The following is an 18,047-nucleotide window of genomic DNA, read 5'->3' as shown; positions in this document are numbered from 1 at the left end:
TGACTATAATTTACCATCAGTTTGAATGTGATTGGTTAATTCTGAACACAGCTACATCACTACTTATAAGACGGTGTGCAGACTTGTGCAAAAAGCTTATTGTACTTTTTATTATTATTCCCTCCCCAAGATTTCAGTTTGTTATTGAATTGTATACCTTATATGTTATATTAAAGGTACAAAAATTCTGAAGTGATTTATCTTGGTTTTATTTTTTCACAACTCAAAAACCTGGCATTTTAACAAATGTGTGTGTAGACTTTTTATATCCACTGTAAATACGGTAAATGTTCATATTCTCCTCTGTCCCATTGCAATCATTGGGAAAGGATTGGTTTTATTTTAAGTTGAAGGAGCCTCCACTCCCAACATGCCTTCCCTGCATAGAGCTAGGCACAAAGTACACTTTTGGTTCCTATTCTTTCTGTCCTGAGCCACACTTGTGGAGTTTATGGTTCACTTTTACAGAGATTGGTAGATTTTTTTTCTGACTTCTGACCAGCTGACTTAGCATCTAAATGATGAGGTAGTGATGTTGAACAGCAATAAATGTAACTGCTCTAGAGATTGTATTAGAAACAAGGAATTGATTGCCTTGCTTGTTCAGGAGAATAGAGCAACTTAAAAAAATTGGAGTTGAAAACAATTACTTGTAGCTATGTGAGCCTGCTCTTTTGTTCCCTAAAAGAACAGAATTGCATGGCCAAAAGGTGGAAGAAAGCACTGTAATTCTTTATGGAAAAATAGAAGTTTTACAGTCTGTATATTAAACTGTTTTAACTATGTATATTTTCACAATTCTTTCTAATTGAATATTTTGGGACAAATATTACTAAACATTTTTAAATGCAGACACTAACCTTAATTTTAGTATTAAAATTTAGCATTATCACTAAAGTACAGATTTAAAACTTTCAGTTTCTGAAGTAAGAACATTTCTTTAAATAATTGAACAGGTATAAAAATTCAAAAAATTCTGTTTCCCCCACATCCACCACCAAAAATGACTCTAGAGTAGGAAAAAAAATTTTCGTTTTATATTTTGGTAACATCAGCATTTCTCAATTTTTTAAATTTCTAACCATGTGGGGCGGTAGTGGGTTGCTAATTTTGTTATTACCGGTTCGGGTGTGCTTTTGTGCACTCTTGCGTGCATGATGCTCTACGCATGCGCAAAAGCGTCTGGGGGGGACGGAGCCTCCCACTGCCGCTACTACTGGTTCAGATGATCTGGGCCTAACCGGCAGCAACCCATCTCTGATGGGGGTGGGGTGGGGTGGGGTGTCTTCTAATACAATAGAAAAAAATAAAAAAATCACAAAAAAGAAAACTAAATAAAAAAATACAGAGCATGTATTCACTTATACATATACAAAAGTTCGGTATAAGATTTCAGTGAACAGTAGCAATAGTTCATTATAATTTTCCATACATAATCTGCATCAGTTTTTGTAAATAAACTGCTGAAAATATTTGTGCAAAAATAGCTTTGTTCAGACATTAATTTCCATATAATAGGAATATATATATTTAAAATGATTCATAATATTACATCTTTGTCTCAAAGTTAGCTAATCTATTTAATAGTTTCTGCCCAGAATAAAAATTTCTCCTTTTTTGACAAAACCTGACAAGAGGATTCTATAGAAGTTTTTCCTAGTGTAGAGATAAGATTTAAAGATGGAGATATACTTCTGCTGCCTTTCTTTGAATCAATTCTAGGCTTTGGGGACATCTTTCTGTGGATTATAGGATTTGCAGCATTTTCAACTTGGATTTTAATAATTGCCATGATTGTTCTGTAAGATTTTATTATAAAAATTAATTCTTTGAACTATAGCATTGTGGAATTATTTTCATAAACCTAAAGAGTCTTTGGATTATTTTTTTTCAAAGAGCAGCCAATCATGATGCATCCTGCCTTAACAATATAAAGAAGTTTTTTAATTGTTATAAAGAAAGAAAGGAAAAAAGAGTCCCTCTTTGAGGCAGTTCAGAAGTGTGAAATATAAATAATAAAGTAAATAAGAAACATTCCATTCTTTCAAAAGAAACATTCAGTGCATGCAAATACTGGAGTTTTAGATTTGGCATTATGTATTCATGGTCAAAATTTAAGTATCTCCAGTAACTATAATGTTGCATTCTTATTACTGTATAGTCCATACTGCAAACTATAGGGCACACTAGAACTGGTTTAGCTTTCTGTAACTCTTAAAACAAGCACATACTTGCACTTGGTGCACATATATTTTAATAGGCAATCTCAGTTTTCTCTCTGTTTTATTCTAAACATCTTTATGACAATGAGGGAATATGGTGGTGAGAGGATTACTATAGAAGTTCAGTTGTGAATCAGACAAAGGAATGAACTCATGAATATAAATGTGGGTGAATAATGTAGTTGAAAACATAAAAGATGTTTGAAAATTAGTAGCAGCCGCAAGAAACATTGACTACATTTCATTCTTGTGAATGTTTGAATAGGATCTTATATGTCAGCACTCTATTACTGCCTGTGTTGCTTAGCAACAAAAAATGTAGAAGTCCAGATTGGCATCATAACCCAAAGATTATGCAAGTCATTAAGCAAGCACCTCCCATGACTGCGACTTCTGATTTCTTGTCAGCTTCCCCACTGACTTAACTGGTGGGAAGTTGGTATACAGCGCCAGAAGTTGCAGTCACGTGACCATGATTTACTGTGATGTGATCATGAGCCTGGGGCTGAGTGTCTAGATCATGATTGTGAAGACATTGCATTGGCAAGAAGTGTGAGGACTGGTTATAAGTTCCAATCATTCAGCACCATCGTAACTTTGAATGATCTCTGAATGATATGTCATAATCCACAGACTATCTGTAAAGGATTGCTTTGGGATTCTGCTCTGACATTTTACCCTCCTAAGGTTTTTATTTCTGTATTTAAAAGAACTGTCAGTGTTTTATAAATTATTCACAATTGAATCTGATTTTATTTCATTTCTCTACTGTAGCTATTTAAGTTTATTTTAGATTTTACTGTGCAATTTATTATAAACTTCTGTTGTTTAAAATGTCCGTCTATGGAGAAGTATAGAAATATAGCAAATAAATATAGTAATGTTCATATATTTATATGAATATATTTCTTCCAAACAATTAAAGAACACAGCTTAGTAGAGTACAGGAACTATCCTAAGTCCAGGAGAGTAGGCATCACATATATCTCTGAGGTGAAGCTATGCCAGACGGTAGGGGAAGTGATGCTTCCTCAGTTGTATAAGGTGCCAAAGTTTAATTGAGGGTACCTGTAACACACCCACTCTGCTTGAACGTGCCAGGTGAACAGAAATTTAGAAGATAATTAGGTCTTACACCATAGGTAACAACCAGGACCTTCAATTGCACCCATAAGTGAATCTGCAGCCAATGCAGCTTGTGAAGCAGTGATATTTGGACATAATGAGAAGTGGCCATTACTGAGAGCCAGTTTAGTGTAGTTGTTTAGGCACCAAAGTAGAAACCAGGCGACTGTGAGTTTTAGCCCCACCTTACGCATGAAAGATCAACATCTGGTTGATCCAAAAATTTGACCCTACACATGTAGGAAAATAAGAAAAGAAAGTGCCCATTACTGCTCATGCTGCTGCATTTTATGCCAGCTACATCTTCCAGATGGCTTGCAAGGGCAGTCCCATGTAGAACATATTGCAATAGTCCAGAGGACATTATGCAGTGGCTCTCCTGGTCATGCTGTTCTTGCCCATCAAAAATAGTAGCATATTAGTCTCTAATAGAGAAGTGACATCCCATGAAAGATCAGTCATGGAACTATGCTCCATTCCAAGGGGGGCAAATAGCCACAGCCACTCTTAACTTTCCGGGATTGGGCTAAAGTTTGTTCCTCCCTATCCAGACCTGGGTTAGTATACGGACAGCTTCACCTGTGCAACCCATGATTGAGATACAGCGTTCTGAGCTGGTGGATGTCCTTGCCAAGTAGTTTCAAATAGATGTTAAGGAATAACAGAATAACAAAGTTGAAAGGGACCTTGGAGTTCTTCTAGTCCAACTCTGTGCTCAAGCAAGAAACCCTATATTGTTTCAGAAAAATGATTGTGCAATCTCTTCTTAAAAGAGAGAAGAGAGAGTTGTTTTCCCCACAAGTAAGGGATCACAGATGGAGCCACTCCCTTCCCATCAACACAAACTGGAAATCACTCCAGCACAGTTCTTCCCACTCTCAGAACTTGCAGTTGGTACAAGACAAATACTGTGGTCAACAGCATTGAAAGGATGGATGCACCATCTCCCCACCCTAACCTGGCCAAAGATAATTGACAAACAAGTGTCCATAATACACCTTAGTCTGAAACCCAACAAAAATGGTTTGGGATAATTCATTTTCCTTAAGATCCTGTGTAACTGCCATCCTAGCACCTTTTCCACAACCTATTGGAAGTTGGATGATAGCTGTCCAAAATGTAGAAATATAAGTATTCAGTTTCTAATATCCCTAAATGAAATAGAGTTCAGCTAGAAGTAATGTTGATGCTGTGATTGTGAACTAGCTGTGAAGATGGTGTTCACATTTTGTAAATGAGTACGTATGATCATAAGTATGAGGACTGATCATGTCACCTTTTTATGCTGTTGTAATTTGGAACAGTCATTAATCAAATGGTTATAAGTCAAGGACTTCCTGTACAGTAAAATATGCAATCCATTTCATTAATAATAATTTTCAGAAGTGGTTTGGTATTGGCTGTTTCCTAGAAAGAAGTATGGGTCCGGTTGCCCAGTTGCTTTCACATCCAAGGCAGGACTAACATTGATATTCTATAAGGTATCTAATGCACTACAAGTAATCCTTGTTTAGAGGCTGTTCACAGTTATAACAGTGATGAAGAAATGACTTTATGACCAGACCTTGAATTTCTGACTTTCGCAGATCTGTAAAGCAAAGAAAAGCTGAAGTCAAATCAAAGTTGTGGTTTCACTTAGTGATCGCTTCAGTTAACAACAGTTAGCAGTCTCAGTTATTGTTGCTAAACAAGGACTTCCGTTACATCAAACCTGCTCTCAATAATAAATGCTGTCAACAAAAATTCAATATAATAAAACTGTTAAAAAACCAGAAGACCAAATTACATCAAAATAGCTAGAAGCGTCCAAATTCCCAATACATTACCTATTCTCACCTCAGTCCCCAAACACACATTTAAAAGTTTCCTAAATTCCAGGAGTTTCTCTAACTTCCAGAGTGAAGTTTCTATAACTGGTAGGCAAGAATGCCATAGGAAGGGAGCTTCTGCAGAGGATGTTCTTTTGAGTTCCTCTCATCATTCCTTATTAGAATCTGAGATTCTCCAGTAAGCCCTCTCTACAGAAAATAAAGTTGTGGATTTTACTTTGTTTTGAAGCATTAAGAATAAAATAATTATACTGGTAACCCTCCAGTTGTGACAGTTCATTTAGTGACCATTCAAAGTTATACAATAAGCCTCTCAAGTGTTTATGACAAAGCCCCAAAATTATGAATGTTGCAGCACCACGATTCACCTTTATGAATGACCCCAGAGGCACTACAACATTCATTCTATTCCCTCCCCCACTCCCCACAACTGCTTCCCGACTCCCATTCTGCCATGCCGGACTTACTTACCTTGCAAAGATCTGTCTCCTCTCGGCCATGGTTTCTTTGCCTTTTGGGATCAGGATGATTTCTCTTCCAGCATCGGCTTGTGAATGCTTTTTGCACCACGAGTGAAGTGTTCTGGGGGCCATGATCTTGCATGACTTCAGGCACCCATTCTCTGCAAAAGCCGTGCGAGATCACAGCTCCCAGAATATTTCATTCTCGCCACAAAAAGCAATTTGCAAGCTGATTGGATGCTGGAAGTGAAATTGTGTTGCTTCCAGCCAACCAGTCATCTTGCAAATGCTTTTTGCGCCGAGAGTGAAAAGTTATTTCACTCTTTGCAAGCCGGCCAAATGCTGGAAGGGAAATCTTCCTACTTTCCTCTCGTCTCCTTCAAAGGCAGAGAAACCATGGCAAGGAAGAGACAGATTTTGCATGGCAGGATGGGAAAGGGGGGGGGGGGAGCATGAGGTATCTCAGTGGGTCGGAAAGGCCTTTGGTGGCATGTTCCATCATTAGGCCCCCATGGCCTTCCCTACCCTGACATACCTTATGCAGTTAATGACCCATAGATTTGATTAATGAATGTGTGGACAAAAGCAGGGAGTGATCATAGTCAAGTTATGTGATTCACTCCTATGAATCCTTGAATTATGAATGTAATCGGCAGGCTCCATTACATTCGTAACTCAAGGTTTACCTGTACTTTTTAAATATATCTGCTTTCAAAATACAGTTTGTTAATAGTTTGCTACTGAATACAACAATGCTGTTTCTAGAGCTACACTCAAAAAAAGATTAATTACTGTATACTTACAGCTTATGGGTCTTTTTCTTGTGAATTAGATTAAATAATGTTTAATAGTGGTATTTTTCTACTGTACCCATATTTGGTATACACAAACATACTCCAGCTACTAAAATCTAGGTACTACATAATTTTTCTTATTAGAATATTTTATTGTAAAGTATTAAGAAGGGAAAAATATAATTGAGTAGTGCCTTGATACAGTTGCTAATTATCCCTTGCCCAGATTGCCACAGTTTAAAGGAAATCTCTAGAGTTGTGCATTAATTGAGTACAAATAATGAGTAAAATGAAATCTTTGACTCCTAATTTTGCTTCTAAAAAAGCAATTGGCCATTGATGGCTGTACTCCTCAAAATCCACCATAATTCAAAGTTGTTTGTTAACATTGTTTTGTTTATTGAGTTTTTAAAATAGAAAGTTGGGTTTGATTTGTTCATATCATAGCAAACTATATCCATTTCCCTCAGTGGAAGGAGAAACTGAACATTATCCATGAATTCTTTCAGTGTACTGCAAAGCTAGTTCTATTGGAAAATGGAATAAAGAAATAAATTGATTCTGTTAGAACAATGTTTCCCAACTTTGGGAATTTTCAGATGTATAGAATAATGAGTATAAAATGAAGAATCTCTTCCGAAGTTAATTCTAAGAAATAAGTGTCTTGGTTATGATACTGAATGTGGCAGACATTTTTTAAATTATATGTAACAGGAAAGCTTAATTAACTTGCAATCAAATTATTACATACGAAAATATAGTATTCCTTAAAATATTTCAAAATATTTTCCAAGTTTCATAAAGTATTTTAAAAGTTAACATTGAATAATTTAAAGTTGACAATTGTTCCTGTTTCATTGATAAAGCCTTATTCTTGTGTAATTTGTAAAATATTGTATCTCTTTAATTATACTAATAGTGCTTCTTAAGATGAGAGCCTTGACTTAGACCTGATGGGTATATGACAATTTGCCACAGCCAGATTGCCATGACCAACATGCCATGGTCAACTTGCCATGGCCAACTTGCTGCAGGACAACTCGCTACAGCCATTGTGCCACAGGACAACTCACTGCGAGACAAGAGTTACACTAATATCAAAGATGTGGTAGAATAGAATCACTAAAGAAAAAATGCAAAAGTAGGGACAAAATGAAATTTGCATCGCAAAAATTAAAATAATTTTTATTTATTTTAAATAATTAAATAGAATTGTTAAATTGTCTTGCAACGAGTTGTCTTGTGGCAAGTTTGGCCACTGCAAGTTGGCTGTGGTGAATTTGCTATGGCGAGTTGGTCGCAGCAAGTTGGCCCATTCCCGGATATGACATCCTTTATTCACAAGTGTAAATTTGTGTCTGGGTACTATCCTTGCTTGGTATTTGTACTTTTTCACAGGTATGGATAAAAAGGATGTTCTCTGTAAATGATCACACAATTTATTTTCTTGTTAAGTCTTTTTTCTGCTTTGTGTAGCCCTCAGTTTTTATGTGTTAATTATCTGGATGTTGCAAACTGAGGAGAGATAAGGAATGTCTTTCTAAATATTGAAGCCCTTCATTAAATATATGAAGGATATATTTTTCCAAGCTTAATGATTTCTACAGTTTGTGTGCAGAGTAATACATGGTCTTTATTTTTGTGTGTTTATCAGGTTTTAACTATTTTGTTTCTTAGGAATTTGGGCAAAAACGGCCTATCAAACAGTAGCATTTTATTGGATAAATGTCCTCCTCCAAAACCACCACCACCTCCATATCCTCCCTTGCCAAAGGATAAGCTGAATCCACCTACACCTAGTATTTATGTACGTATTTTCTAGAGCAAGTTGTAAAAAGTATGACAATGCCTATTAAAAACAAAATCTAGTTTAAGGTATTGGATATATTTTAATTATCTGTGATTCTTGCAGCTTATTAATATATATAGTACAGAGAGCTACTCTATTTCAGGTTTTCCAAAACAATAAGACTTCCATTGTCATCCCAGTATTTCATTTCAAATAGATTTCAAAAGTGGTTTATTCAGTAACCAGACTGCTATTACAAAAGAGAAAACATTCTAAACAGAAACCAATTTACCACACTTCTTCCAGGAAAGCTTACGTATTCGCATCATTTTAAGACATTAATTCGAGAAATAGTTTTACAGTAAAAAGTTATATTTGTAAATATTATGCATAGATATTCTGTATAAAAGTTATCATATAGACCTATTTATTTCTATATGCTTCCATGTATAATAATGTTTATTATTTCTTAGACACTTTAAAAACTCCAGCTACATATGTTGTATTATTATGCAATGTTTATAAACATCTGAACATCTAGCTGATTATACCTTTCTTTCAAGATTATTGTTGCACTGTTTTTTAATGCATTAAATGATCATTTTTATGATTTGAATATTTATATGAAATCATCCTTGCAATATAATCAAAGGAACTAAATCCAGTTTTATATTTTGAAATAACATTGATATTTAAATTACAGTGTTAGTTTTTATATTTGTAGCTGGAAAATAAGCGTGATGCTTTCTTCCCACCTTTACACCAATTTTGTACAAATCCAAACAATCCTGTTACTGTAATACGCGGCCTTGCTGGAGCTCTTAAATTAGGTATGTTTGATATATAAAAATTCAATTTGGGGCAGAGCAAAGGAGATTGATTTTATTTTTATGAATATTTGCTAAAAAGACATTTTCAGATGTCATTATATTTAAAACAGCATATGCTTTGGTTGGGAATAATGTAAATTTCTTGTAATGTCTGTAACTTTTTCTGCTATTGTATTACGAAAGCTTTTTCTTTTATTAAACACATTTCCTATTTCTTAGATCTGGGACTCTTCTCTACCAAAACTTTGGTAGAAGCTAATAATGAACACTTGGTTGAAGTAAGGACACAATTATTGCAACCATCAGATGAAAACTGGGATCCTACTGGAACAAAAAAAACATGGCATTGTGAAAGCAGTAAATCTCAGTCTACAATTGCTAAATATGCACAATACCAGGCCTCCTCATTCCAGGAATCCTTAAGGGTAAATACACCATTATTTTTTTTATGGTTGAAGATTTAGAAAAATACTAGAATACAGAAATGTATAATATTTAAGCAAAATGAAGAATACACACAAATATGCTGTGGTAGTAACTATTTCAGATGAGGGAATGTGGATTAATGATTGCTGGTTAAGCTACTATGTCATGTTCAGGCCTTGGTTTTTAATATGTGCAGCCCTAAATAGACCTGGTAAATCATTGAGACCACCAGAGGAGTGATTTACTGCAGAGATCTCCAACCTTTCTGGCTTTGCGGACACTCGGGGGGGGGGGGTGTTCCACGCAAGTTCGCCACTTGCACAAATGGACAACACACGCTCACCTGCCTGCTTACACAGGCTCACCCATCACTTCTGTGGCCTGGTTCTGAACAGACCACAGACTGGTAGTGGACTGTGGCTAGGCTCGGGGGTTGCTAAGATTGATTGCCATATTTACAAAAATTCCATGGCTTACAACCCTGCATTTAGTGACCATTCAAAGTTAAAGCAGCAAATGACTTATGACTGGTCCTTGGACATATGACTGTTGCAGCATCCCCATGGTCACATGATCAAAATTCAGGTGCTTGGCAACCGGCATGCATTTATAGTCTTCCAGGAACATGTAATTGCCATTTGCAATCTTCCCAGATGGCTTCTGACCAAGAAGGTCAATGAGAGAAGCCAGATTCACTTAACAACCACATGAGTCACGTAACAATTGCAGTGATTTGCTTAACAATCATGGAGGAAAAGGTTGTAGAATTGGGTGCAATTTAACAACCGTCTTGTTAATAATGGAAATTCTGATCTGAGATTATGATTGTAAGTCAAGGACAACCTATACCAGTGATGGCAAACCTATGGCACGCGTGCCACCTGTGGAGCCATTTGTCAGGGCACGCGAGGAGCTGCGCTGGCAAGTTGAGTTCACCTTTTAAAGCCATTTTTCGCCCTCCCCAGGCTCCAGAGGCTTTATAGGAGCCTGGGGAGGGCGAAAAGAGCCTTCCCCCCCCTCCCCTGGAGGCCCTCCAGAGGCTTCATGAGCTTCCCTGAAGCCTCTGGGGCGCAAAAAAATGGCCCTACGGACAAACCGGAAGTTCGGGAACAGACTTCCAGTTTCCTCAGAGGGTGGTTTTGACTGCTCCAGAGGCTTCAGGGAAGCCTTCTGAAGGTCCCCGAAGCCTTCGGAGCACTCAAACGACCTTCCGAACAAACCGGAAAGGACTTCCAGTTTGCTCGGAGGGTCGTTTTGACTGCTCCGAAGGCTTCAGGGAAGCCTCTTGAAGGTCCCTGAAGCCTCCAGACATCTTCCGGGGGGGGACGAGGGGGCTGTTTTCGCCCTCCCCAAGCTCCTATAAAGCCTCAGGAGCCTGGGGACGGCAAAAAAAGCATTCAAAAAGTGGGTGGTCGCGCCTGTAGTGCGCGCATGCACACTGGGGGGGGGGGTTGCGCATTGTATTATGGGTGCGGCACACCCACACATGACCCCCCCACTCTCCCCCCACTTATGGCATGTGAGCCAAAAAAGGTTCGCCATCGCTGACCTATACTCTTAGGCAAGACTTCCTGTAATGATATCTGTAATCTGGAAAGCTTTCTTCCCTGAAATAAACTTACTGTCACAACTTTTGAAAATCTTTCTCTTCACTTGGGTTTTCAGTACTTGTGAACGACTATTTTGTTTTGTTTTTTATTCCTTTCCCCAACTTTTTAATGAATATGTTTTTATATTGTTTTGACATATGCTTTTGTTTAGGAAGTGGAATAGAAATATAATATATAAAATAGTAAAGAATATAAAGAGATCTAGTATATTGTGGGCTATATAAAAGATGGTGTTAAAAATCGTGGCACGACAAAACCGCGGTCCACTAAAGCGTGCCCGATTAAAACGCGTCGCTAACGTCATCAGCAGCGCGACAACAGCGACCGCGGAGAAAAAAGGGCGCTTTAAAAAGCGCTTTGAAAGCAAGCCGATTCAAGTTAAGGTTAGGGTTAGGGTTAGGTTAAGAGTTAGGGTTAGTTTTAGGGTTAGGTTAAGGTTTAGGGTTAGGGTTAGGTTAAGGGTTAGGTTTAGCGTTAGGTTAAGGGTTAGGTTTAGGGTTAGGTTTAGGGTTAGGTTAAGGGTTAGGTTTAGGGTTAGGTTTAGGTTTAGGGGGGTTAGGTTTAGGTTGAGGGGTTAATTTTAGCTTTAGCATTCACAGCATGCTTTTTTCGTCGTGCTGTGATGACGCCAGGTACGCGGTTTTGTCGAGCGCGCTTTAGTCGAACGCGGTTTTGTGGTGGAACCGTTAAAAATAGTCATGGATAGTTTGTAATTAGGTGTATAAACCCCCCATTTATGCTGGGCATGAGGATGGGAAGCTGATGGCCAAGCTGAGGAGAACTGGAGCAATGCAGCAACCTCAGATAAGCCTTCAGGAGGATCAGGGAGACAGAGCTACCTAGCAGTTCAGAGGAGATCAGGAGTTGGATGGATTTTAGGCTCAGAGCTGCTGCTTTTGCCTGGATTGGCTAAAGCGGTAGTGGAAGTCTCAGATGAGCTGGTTCTCCAGCACATTGCATATCAGCTTTTAGCAGTGGCCTTGGCTCAGCTACTCAGCTCTTGATGATTTTTACAGAAAATGACAAACTGTTGTGTGCTACTTCCATGTAGCAGAAGCAGCAAAGACTGATCTATGATCAAACTTGTGGGCTGCTGAATTATGTTTGCAGCCAGATGAGGCTATCCCTGTATTTTGTAGTAATGGATGGAAGAAGGCTTCCCATTCCAATACTGGTCAACTCTTAAAGGTGGATTAGAATGTTGAGATCCTCTGACTTGGGGGTGGAGCATTTTGGGCTGAGGGAACCTGGGTTGATCAGGGAGGAAGATGCAGGCAAAGGTGGTAACAGGCAGAAAGAGAAATGGTAGGAAATGGAGAGTGGGCAAGTTTCATAGTAGTTGGCTTCAAGCGTTAGTGTTGGTATTGCCTTCCAATTCACCATGCTCTGATCCAAAACCTGGTAATCACCCAGCTGCTACTATGTAATATAGGGTCAGCCTAATAAGACTTTCCTCATCCACAATTTAATTGTGGGTGAGAGAACTGACTGTTTGCATTATTCAAACCTGTTGACTGGGCCTGGTGGAGGAGCTTCCCCTCTTTGAGATTTGCCAAGCTGGATTTCTTGTGGGAATCCACAAATTCAGAGTTGGGGCTGAGGTCTGAGAAACTTTAGTCACTTTCAGGGTGCCTCTCTATAAATTGCTAGGTATGAAGCTTTATTTGTGAAGTTAGGCTATAGCGGTCAGAAGAAACTGTTGGTGTGTACTACCCTCTGCTGCTACCAGAGCTGCTAAAGTCTGTGACTGAGTTGGCAGTGGAGTTCTCCAGATTTATGATTCTGCTGTTCTTCGGTATAGACTCCAAGGCAGATCAAAAGTTCATGGCAATCATGCACCTCAGCCAACCATCTTTGGCCCAACTTACAGAGAATTTTAGGCCTAGTTTTTATCTTGGGGCTGTGGCAATATGATTTGCAGTTGGGGAATGTTTCTATCAATCTCTTGCCATGTGCAAATCACTCCCTGCTGGCTCTAAGATTCTCTGGTAGTGCACCTTCCTGAACAGAGGCAAGACCTATTTGTTTATTTATTTATTTTTAAAGATTTTTTTTATTAGATTAGATCATAGAATAAAATACAAAAATATGAACGCAAATAACAGGACACAGTGGGGAGGAAAAGGAGAAAAAAAAAGTGAGGAGGTGAGGAAGAAAAGAAAAAAAAAGCATTGACTTCCTACTTTCTCTGTTGCAATAGAATAAAGCATTAACATCGAACCTCAACTTTTTACTTTTCCAAAATAATATAAACTAGCAATTTTTATAACAACAAATCAATCTAATCAGTAAAACCCAAAGTCAAGTTTTCATTTTTTTTTCCACCTCAAGCACAAAGTTCAAAAGCGGTCTTCATGTAGCAAAAAAAAAAGTACTTATGTTCTTTTCTTTAATCAAAACAATCAATTTAGCCACCTCTGCCAGGTCCAACTTCTGTACCCATTCGTCCATGCTGGGAATCAAAATGTCCTTCCATTTTTCTGCATACAGTAGTCTTGCTTCCGTCAACATATATAAGATCAAGGTTCCAATTTTTTTTCTAAGACTTTTTCCATTAAACCCAGAAGAAAAGTCTCTGGCTTCATCTCCATCTTCATTATAAGAATTTTCTGTACTAAAATATGAATCTTCTTCCAAAAATTTCTTTGCTTTATCACATGTCCACCATAAATGATAAAAGATTCCTTCTTTACTTTTATATTTCCAACATTCATTTGAAATACCTTTATACATTCTAGATAATTTATCAGTGTTAAATACCAGTGATACATCATCCTATAATTTTTTTCTTTTAAATTATAGTTTAATGTGAATTTTAAATCTTCCGTCCACATATTTTTCCATTGTTCAAGCATCACATTATATCCAAAATTCCTGGCCCACTGAATCATACAATGTTTTTACATGTTCACTTTCCAAATTCAGTTTCAGTAACATTTTATAAACCTTAGCAATAATATGTTCATTGCTGCTGCACAGTAAGATTTCCAATTCATTTTTAACAAAATCAAATCCATAACTCTTTATCTATTTAAATCTTTCTTTCAATTGTTGATATGTGAACCAATGACAAACATAACGTTCTGATTCTAGCTCTTCCCTCAACTTTAGGGTAGGATTACCAGAGTTGAAAGATATTATTTTACCATAAATCCCCGGTCCGGCTTCGCCACCATTTCTTTTCTAAAAAAAGCTTCCTGGGGAGACACCCAAAGAGGCAACTTCATAAAAAATCTTATTTTATATTTATTCCAAACTCTTGATATGGCACATCTAGCAAAGTGATTATTAAATTCAATATTAACTTTGACTTTGTCATACCATAGATAACAATGCCATCCAATCCTTAATTCAGGGCCCTCTAAATCAGAGGTGGTATTCAGCAGATTCTGACCAGTTCTGGAGAACCAGTAGCGGAAATTTTGAGTAGTTCGGAGAACTGGTAAATACCACCTATGACTCCCCCCGCCCCCAGTTCTCTGCCTCCCGAGTCCCAGCTGATCGGGAGGAAATGGGGATTTTGCAGTAACCTTCCCCTGGAGCGGGGAGGGAATGGAGATTTTGTAGTATCCTTCCCCCAGGAGTGGGGAGGGAATGTGGATTTTGCAATCTCCTTCCCCTGGAGTGAGATGGGAATGGAGGTTTTACAATATCCTTCCCATGGAGTGGAGTGGAAATGGAGATTTTACAGTGTCCTTCCGCTGCCAGGTTCACCAAGCCATGCCCACCAAGCCACACCACACCCACCAAGCCACACCCATAGAACCAGTAGTAAATAATTTTGAATCATCACTGCATTAAATCAAATGCTTATTCTGGAGGTTCACCCACTCTTTTAACTAGGCCAGACAGCATGCATCAAAATACAATTTCAAATCTGATAAACCCCAATCCCCTCCTTTCTTAGCATCTTGCAGTAACTTGTATCTAATTCTAGGTTTTTTCCCCTTGCCATATAAACCTGGAAATGTCCCTCTGCCATTGTTTAAATGGATTATCAATTGTAGGTAATGGTAATGTCTGGAACAGAAAAAGCATCTTTGGCAAAGCATTCATCTTAATTATAGATATTCTACCCAATAGTGATAAATGCAATTTGTTCCATCTTTGTAAGTCCTTTTTAATATTCCAAAGAGGCACATAATTATTTTGAAACCATTTTATATTTGTGTTTCTCAACATAACCCTAAAGTATTTCACTTTTTTCTCAACGTTAAAATCCAACCGTTTTATCAATGTATCATTGTCCTTAGATGACATTCTTAATCAACATTGTTGTTTTCTCTTTGTTTTAAAACCAAAGCCTCAAATTCATTTTATTTTTTTGGGTCTTGCAAAAATATAACCAGATCATCAGCAAATCCCCTCAATTTATAAATTTCTCTCTTGATAGTTATACCCATTATTTTCTTATCTTGCCTTATATCTCTCTATTCAAAACTTCCAACACCAAGATAAACAGTAAGGGAGACAAAGGGCATCCTGGTTTCATACCCTGGATTTCACATGAGTTAGTTAAATCACTATTAATAACAATTTTTGCTTTCTTTGGCATGCAAACAGCTTTGACTCTTTGAATAAAGTTAAATTGTCAAAGGCCTTGTCTGCATCTAAAAATATTAAAACTGCCCTGTTTCTCGTTATATTGTAAATATTCAATACAGTCCTCATATTATCTCTTAGCTGTTTTTTTGGAAGGAAGCCAGATTGGTCTTCCATGTATATATGCTTGTAAAATCTTTAGTCTTTCTGCCAAAACTGCAGCAAAGAGTTTATAATTCTTATTTAATGAAATTGGTCTGTAATTCTTTGTCTTTGTAATGCCTTGACCCTCCTTCAGGAACAACACAATATTAGCTTCCTTCTGTGTTTCAGGTATCTTTCCCCGTTGTAATATATCATTCACTTTATCTTTTAATGGTTGAATAAGTTCATCCTCAAAGCACTTATGGTATTGGCTTGTAAAGCCATCTGGGCCTAGAGCTTTACCTGATTTCATTTTTTTAGTGGCTTCTGATAAAGATGCTTATTGGATCATTCATAAGTTGTCTCCGAGTTTGTGATAATTTAGGCAGCTATTGTCTTGAAAGATACTCATCTATTTGGAACATACGTATCTAACTCCTGTCTTTTATATAAGAACAAAAATTATAAAAAAACTTTTTGATAAGTTCATTATCCGTACATTGCTGCCTTCACAAATTTTCCCAATCATTCTCTTTTCCCTTTCCTTCTTATGCCCACCATCTCCTTGGTTTATTGCAAACTGAAAGTCTCTTTGTTTAGCATACTTCAGTTTTGTTTCTATTTCTTGTACTGTTAATATAGACAATTGCTGCGGTAGCAGTTTAAGTTGATGTAAAATTTTAGGGTCCATAGGTATCTTTTGCAATTTGATTTCTCTGTGTCTGATTTCATCCAGTATGTTTTGCATCTTTTCCTGGGATTTTTCTTCTCTAAGCGATTATACTGTGTAAATTAACGCCTCATAACAGCTTTACTAGCATTCTGCAGAGTCATTAAACTTGACCCTTTACCTAAATTATTATCAAAGTATTTGTGTAGTTTACAATCTTTTACAATCATTTCCTTTTGTAGAATAGATTAATTTAATCTCCATCTGAAGCTCAAACTCTTTCCTCTTAATTCCAAAAGCACTGGATTATAATCAGAAAAGGTTTTGGGTAAAATATCTACTTTTAATTTTTTATTTGCAAGATTTTTAGAAGTCCATATTATTCAATCCTTGAAAAATATTTATGTCTTTCTGAAAAAAAGGGTTTATTCCAGGCTTCGGGGGGAGGAGCCTGCCGCCGTCGGGAGCTCAACGGAGCTCCTCTCAGGGGTTCTGGTTTGTATATCTTATAAGATCTATAGATATCTCCCCTTTCTGGCAGAAAGGGGCAGGGAGAAGGTCAGTCGTTAGGATCTCTTTGTAATTCATAGCTTTTTTTTTTTTGCTGTGAATGGAGAAGAGGTTCAACATTAGCTGAGCTTTTACTCCAGCCAGTTCTCCGCAGCTGCCTTTTTTGCAGCCCTAGGCAGATTGCCCCCCCCCCCCCAGGACAAAGCTAAGCTATTTAAAAATTAATCCGGGCGGGGACCATTCCTGAGGAATTTCTTCTATTACTATCTAAAATACCAGCTTCAACTTTGCAAAAGGCTCCCTTTTCCAGCTGCGTCACAAGATGGCGATCTTATAGCTTTTGTGTTTGATGTGACGTACTTAGTCAGCCCTGCTCTCCTGAAGGCTTCTCCGTATTAACTGTTAAAAGATTAACTGAGGGGAGCAGAGACTTTGATTCTTGGCTTGCTTGATTGCTTGTCTTTTATTTTTATTCTGGAATGGCTCCCAAATCTAAGCAGAAGCGCTTCCTTAATAACATATCTCAAAAAACTGCTATGAAGCCGCTACCCTTGCCTCCTACGCCCTCCACTGGAGATTTGTTAACACAAGAATTTCTTCTCAAAACGCTTAATAATTTTAGACAGGAAATTAATCAACTGATATCGGATTTATATGATCAATTTGATGCTAAAATTGCTCAAGCAAAGGAGGATATGATCGGAGTAATGACAGTCATGACAGATTATATTGCTGAAACGGAGGATAAATTGGAACTTTTGGAAGAAACTAACCTTAATTTGACATCCAAAATTCAAACGTTACAACAGGAAATTGAAAATGCTCAAAAACAACTTGTCATGATAAATTATAATAAGACTGCCTTCGCAATAAGAGTTAGAGGACTGCGTGAAAACGAACAGGAGAATTTGAAACAGATCTTCTTTGAGGCTCTTAGCCGCTCGGTGGGAAGTCCGGGACTTAACTTTGATTGGCAGATTCAAAAAATTTACCGCCAGAATTCGTGGGTAGCAAAACAGCGACAGCTTCCGAGGGACATAATTATATACTTTACCACAAGGGAATCCAGAAATGTGATAATATAGAGGCTTTACA

The 18,047-nt window shown here is 37.5% G+C and overlaps 1 protein-coding gene across 10 annotated transcripts in view; it reads left to right on the top strand.

Annotated features, from left to right (window-relative positions):
• Window positions 1-18,047, top strand: part of KDM6A (lysine demethylase 6A) — a 281,963-nt gene that overhangs the window by 214,799 nt on the left and 49,117 nt on the right. For all 10 annotated transcript variants that reach the window (XM_014069580.2, XM_014069584.2, XM_014069582.2 and 7 more), the window contains 3 exons: window positions 8,109-8,238; window positions 8,945-9,050; window positions 9,270-9,475. In XM_014069580.2, the coding sequence (XP_013925055.2) occupies window positions 8,109-8,238; window positions 8,945-9,050; window positions 9,270-9,475 (442 nt within the window). The remainder of the gene's footprint in view (window positions 1-8,108; window positions 8,239-8,944; window positions 9,051-9,269; window positions 9,476-18,047) is intronic.

The sequence above is a fragment of the Thamnophis sirtalis genome, unplaced genomic scaffold, assembly GCF_051295495.1.
Source record: "Thamnophis sirtalis isolate CommonGarterSnake01/CBP01778 unplaced genomic scaffold, rThaSir2_p1.2 scaffold_8, whole genome shotgun sequence".
Lineage (NCBI taxonomy): Eukaryota > Metazoa > Chordata > Lepidosauria > Squamata > Natricidae > Thamnophis > Thamnophis sirtalis.
The sequence above is the reverse complement of the archived record's forward strand: the minus strand, read 5'-3'. Positions and strand labels throughout refer to the sequence as shown.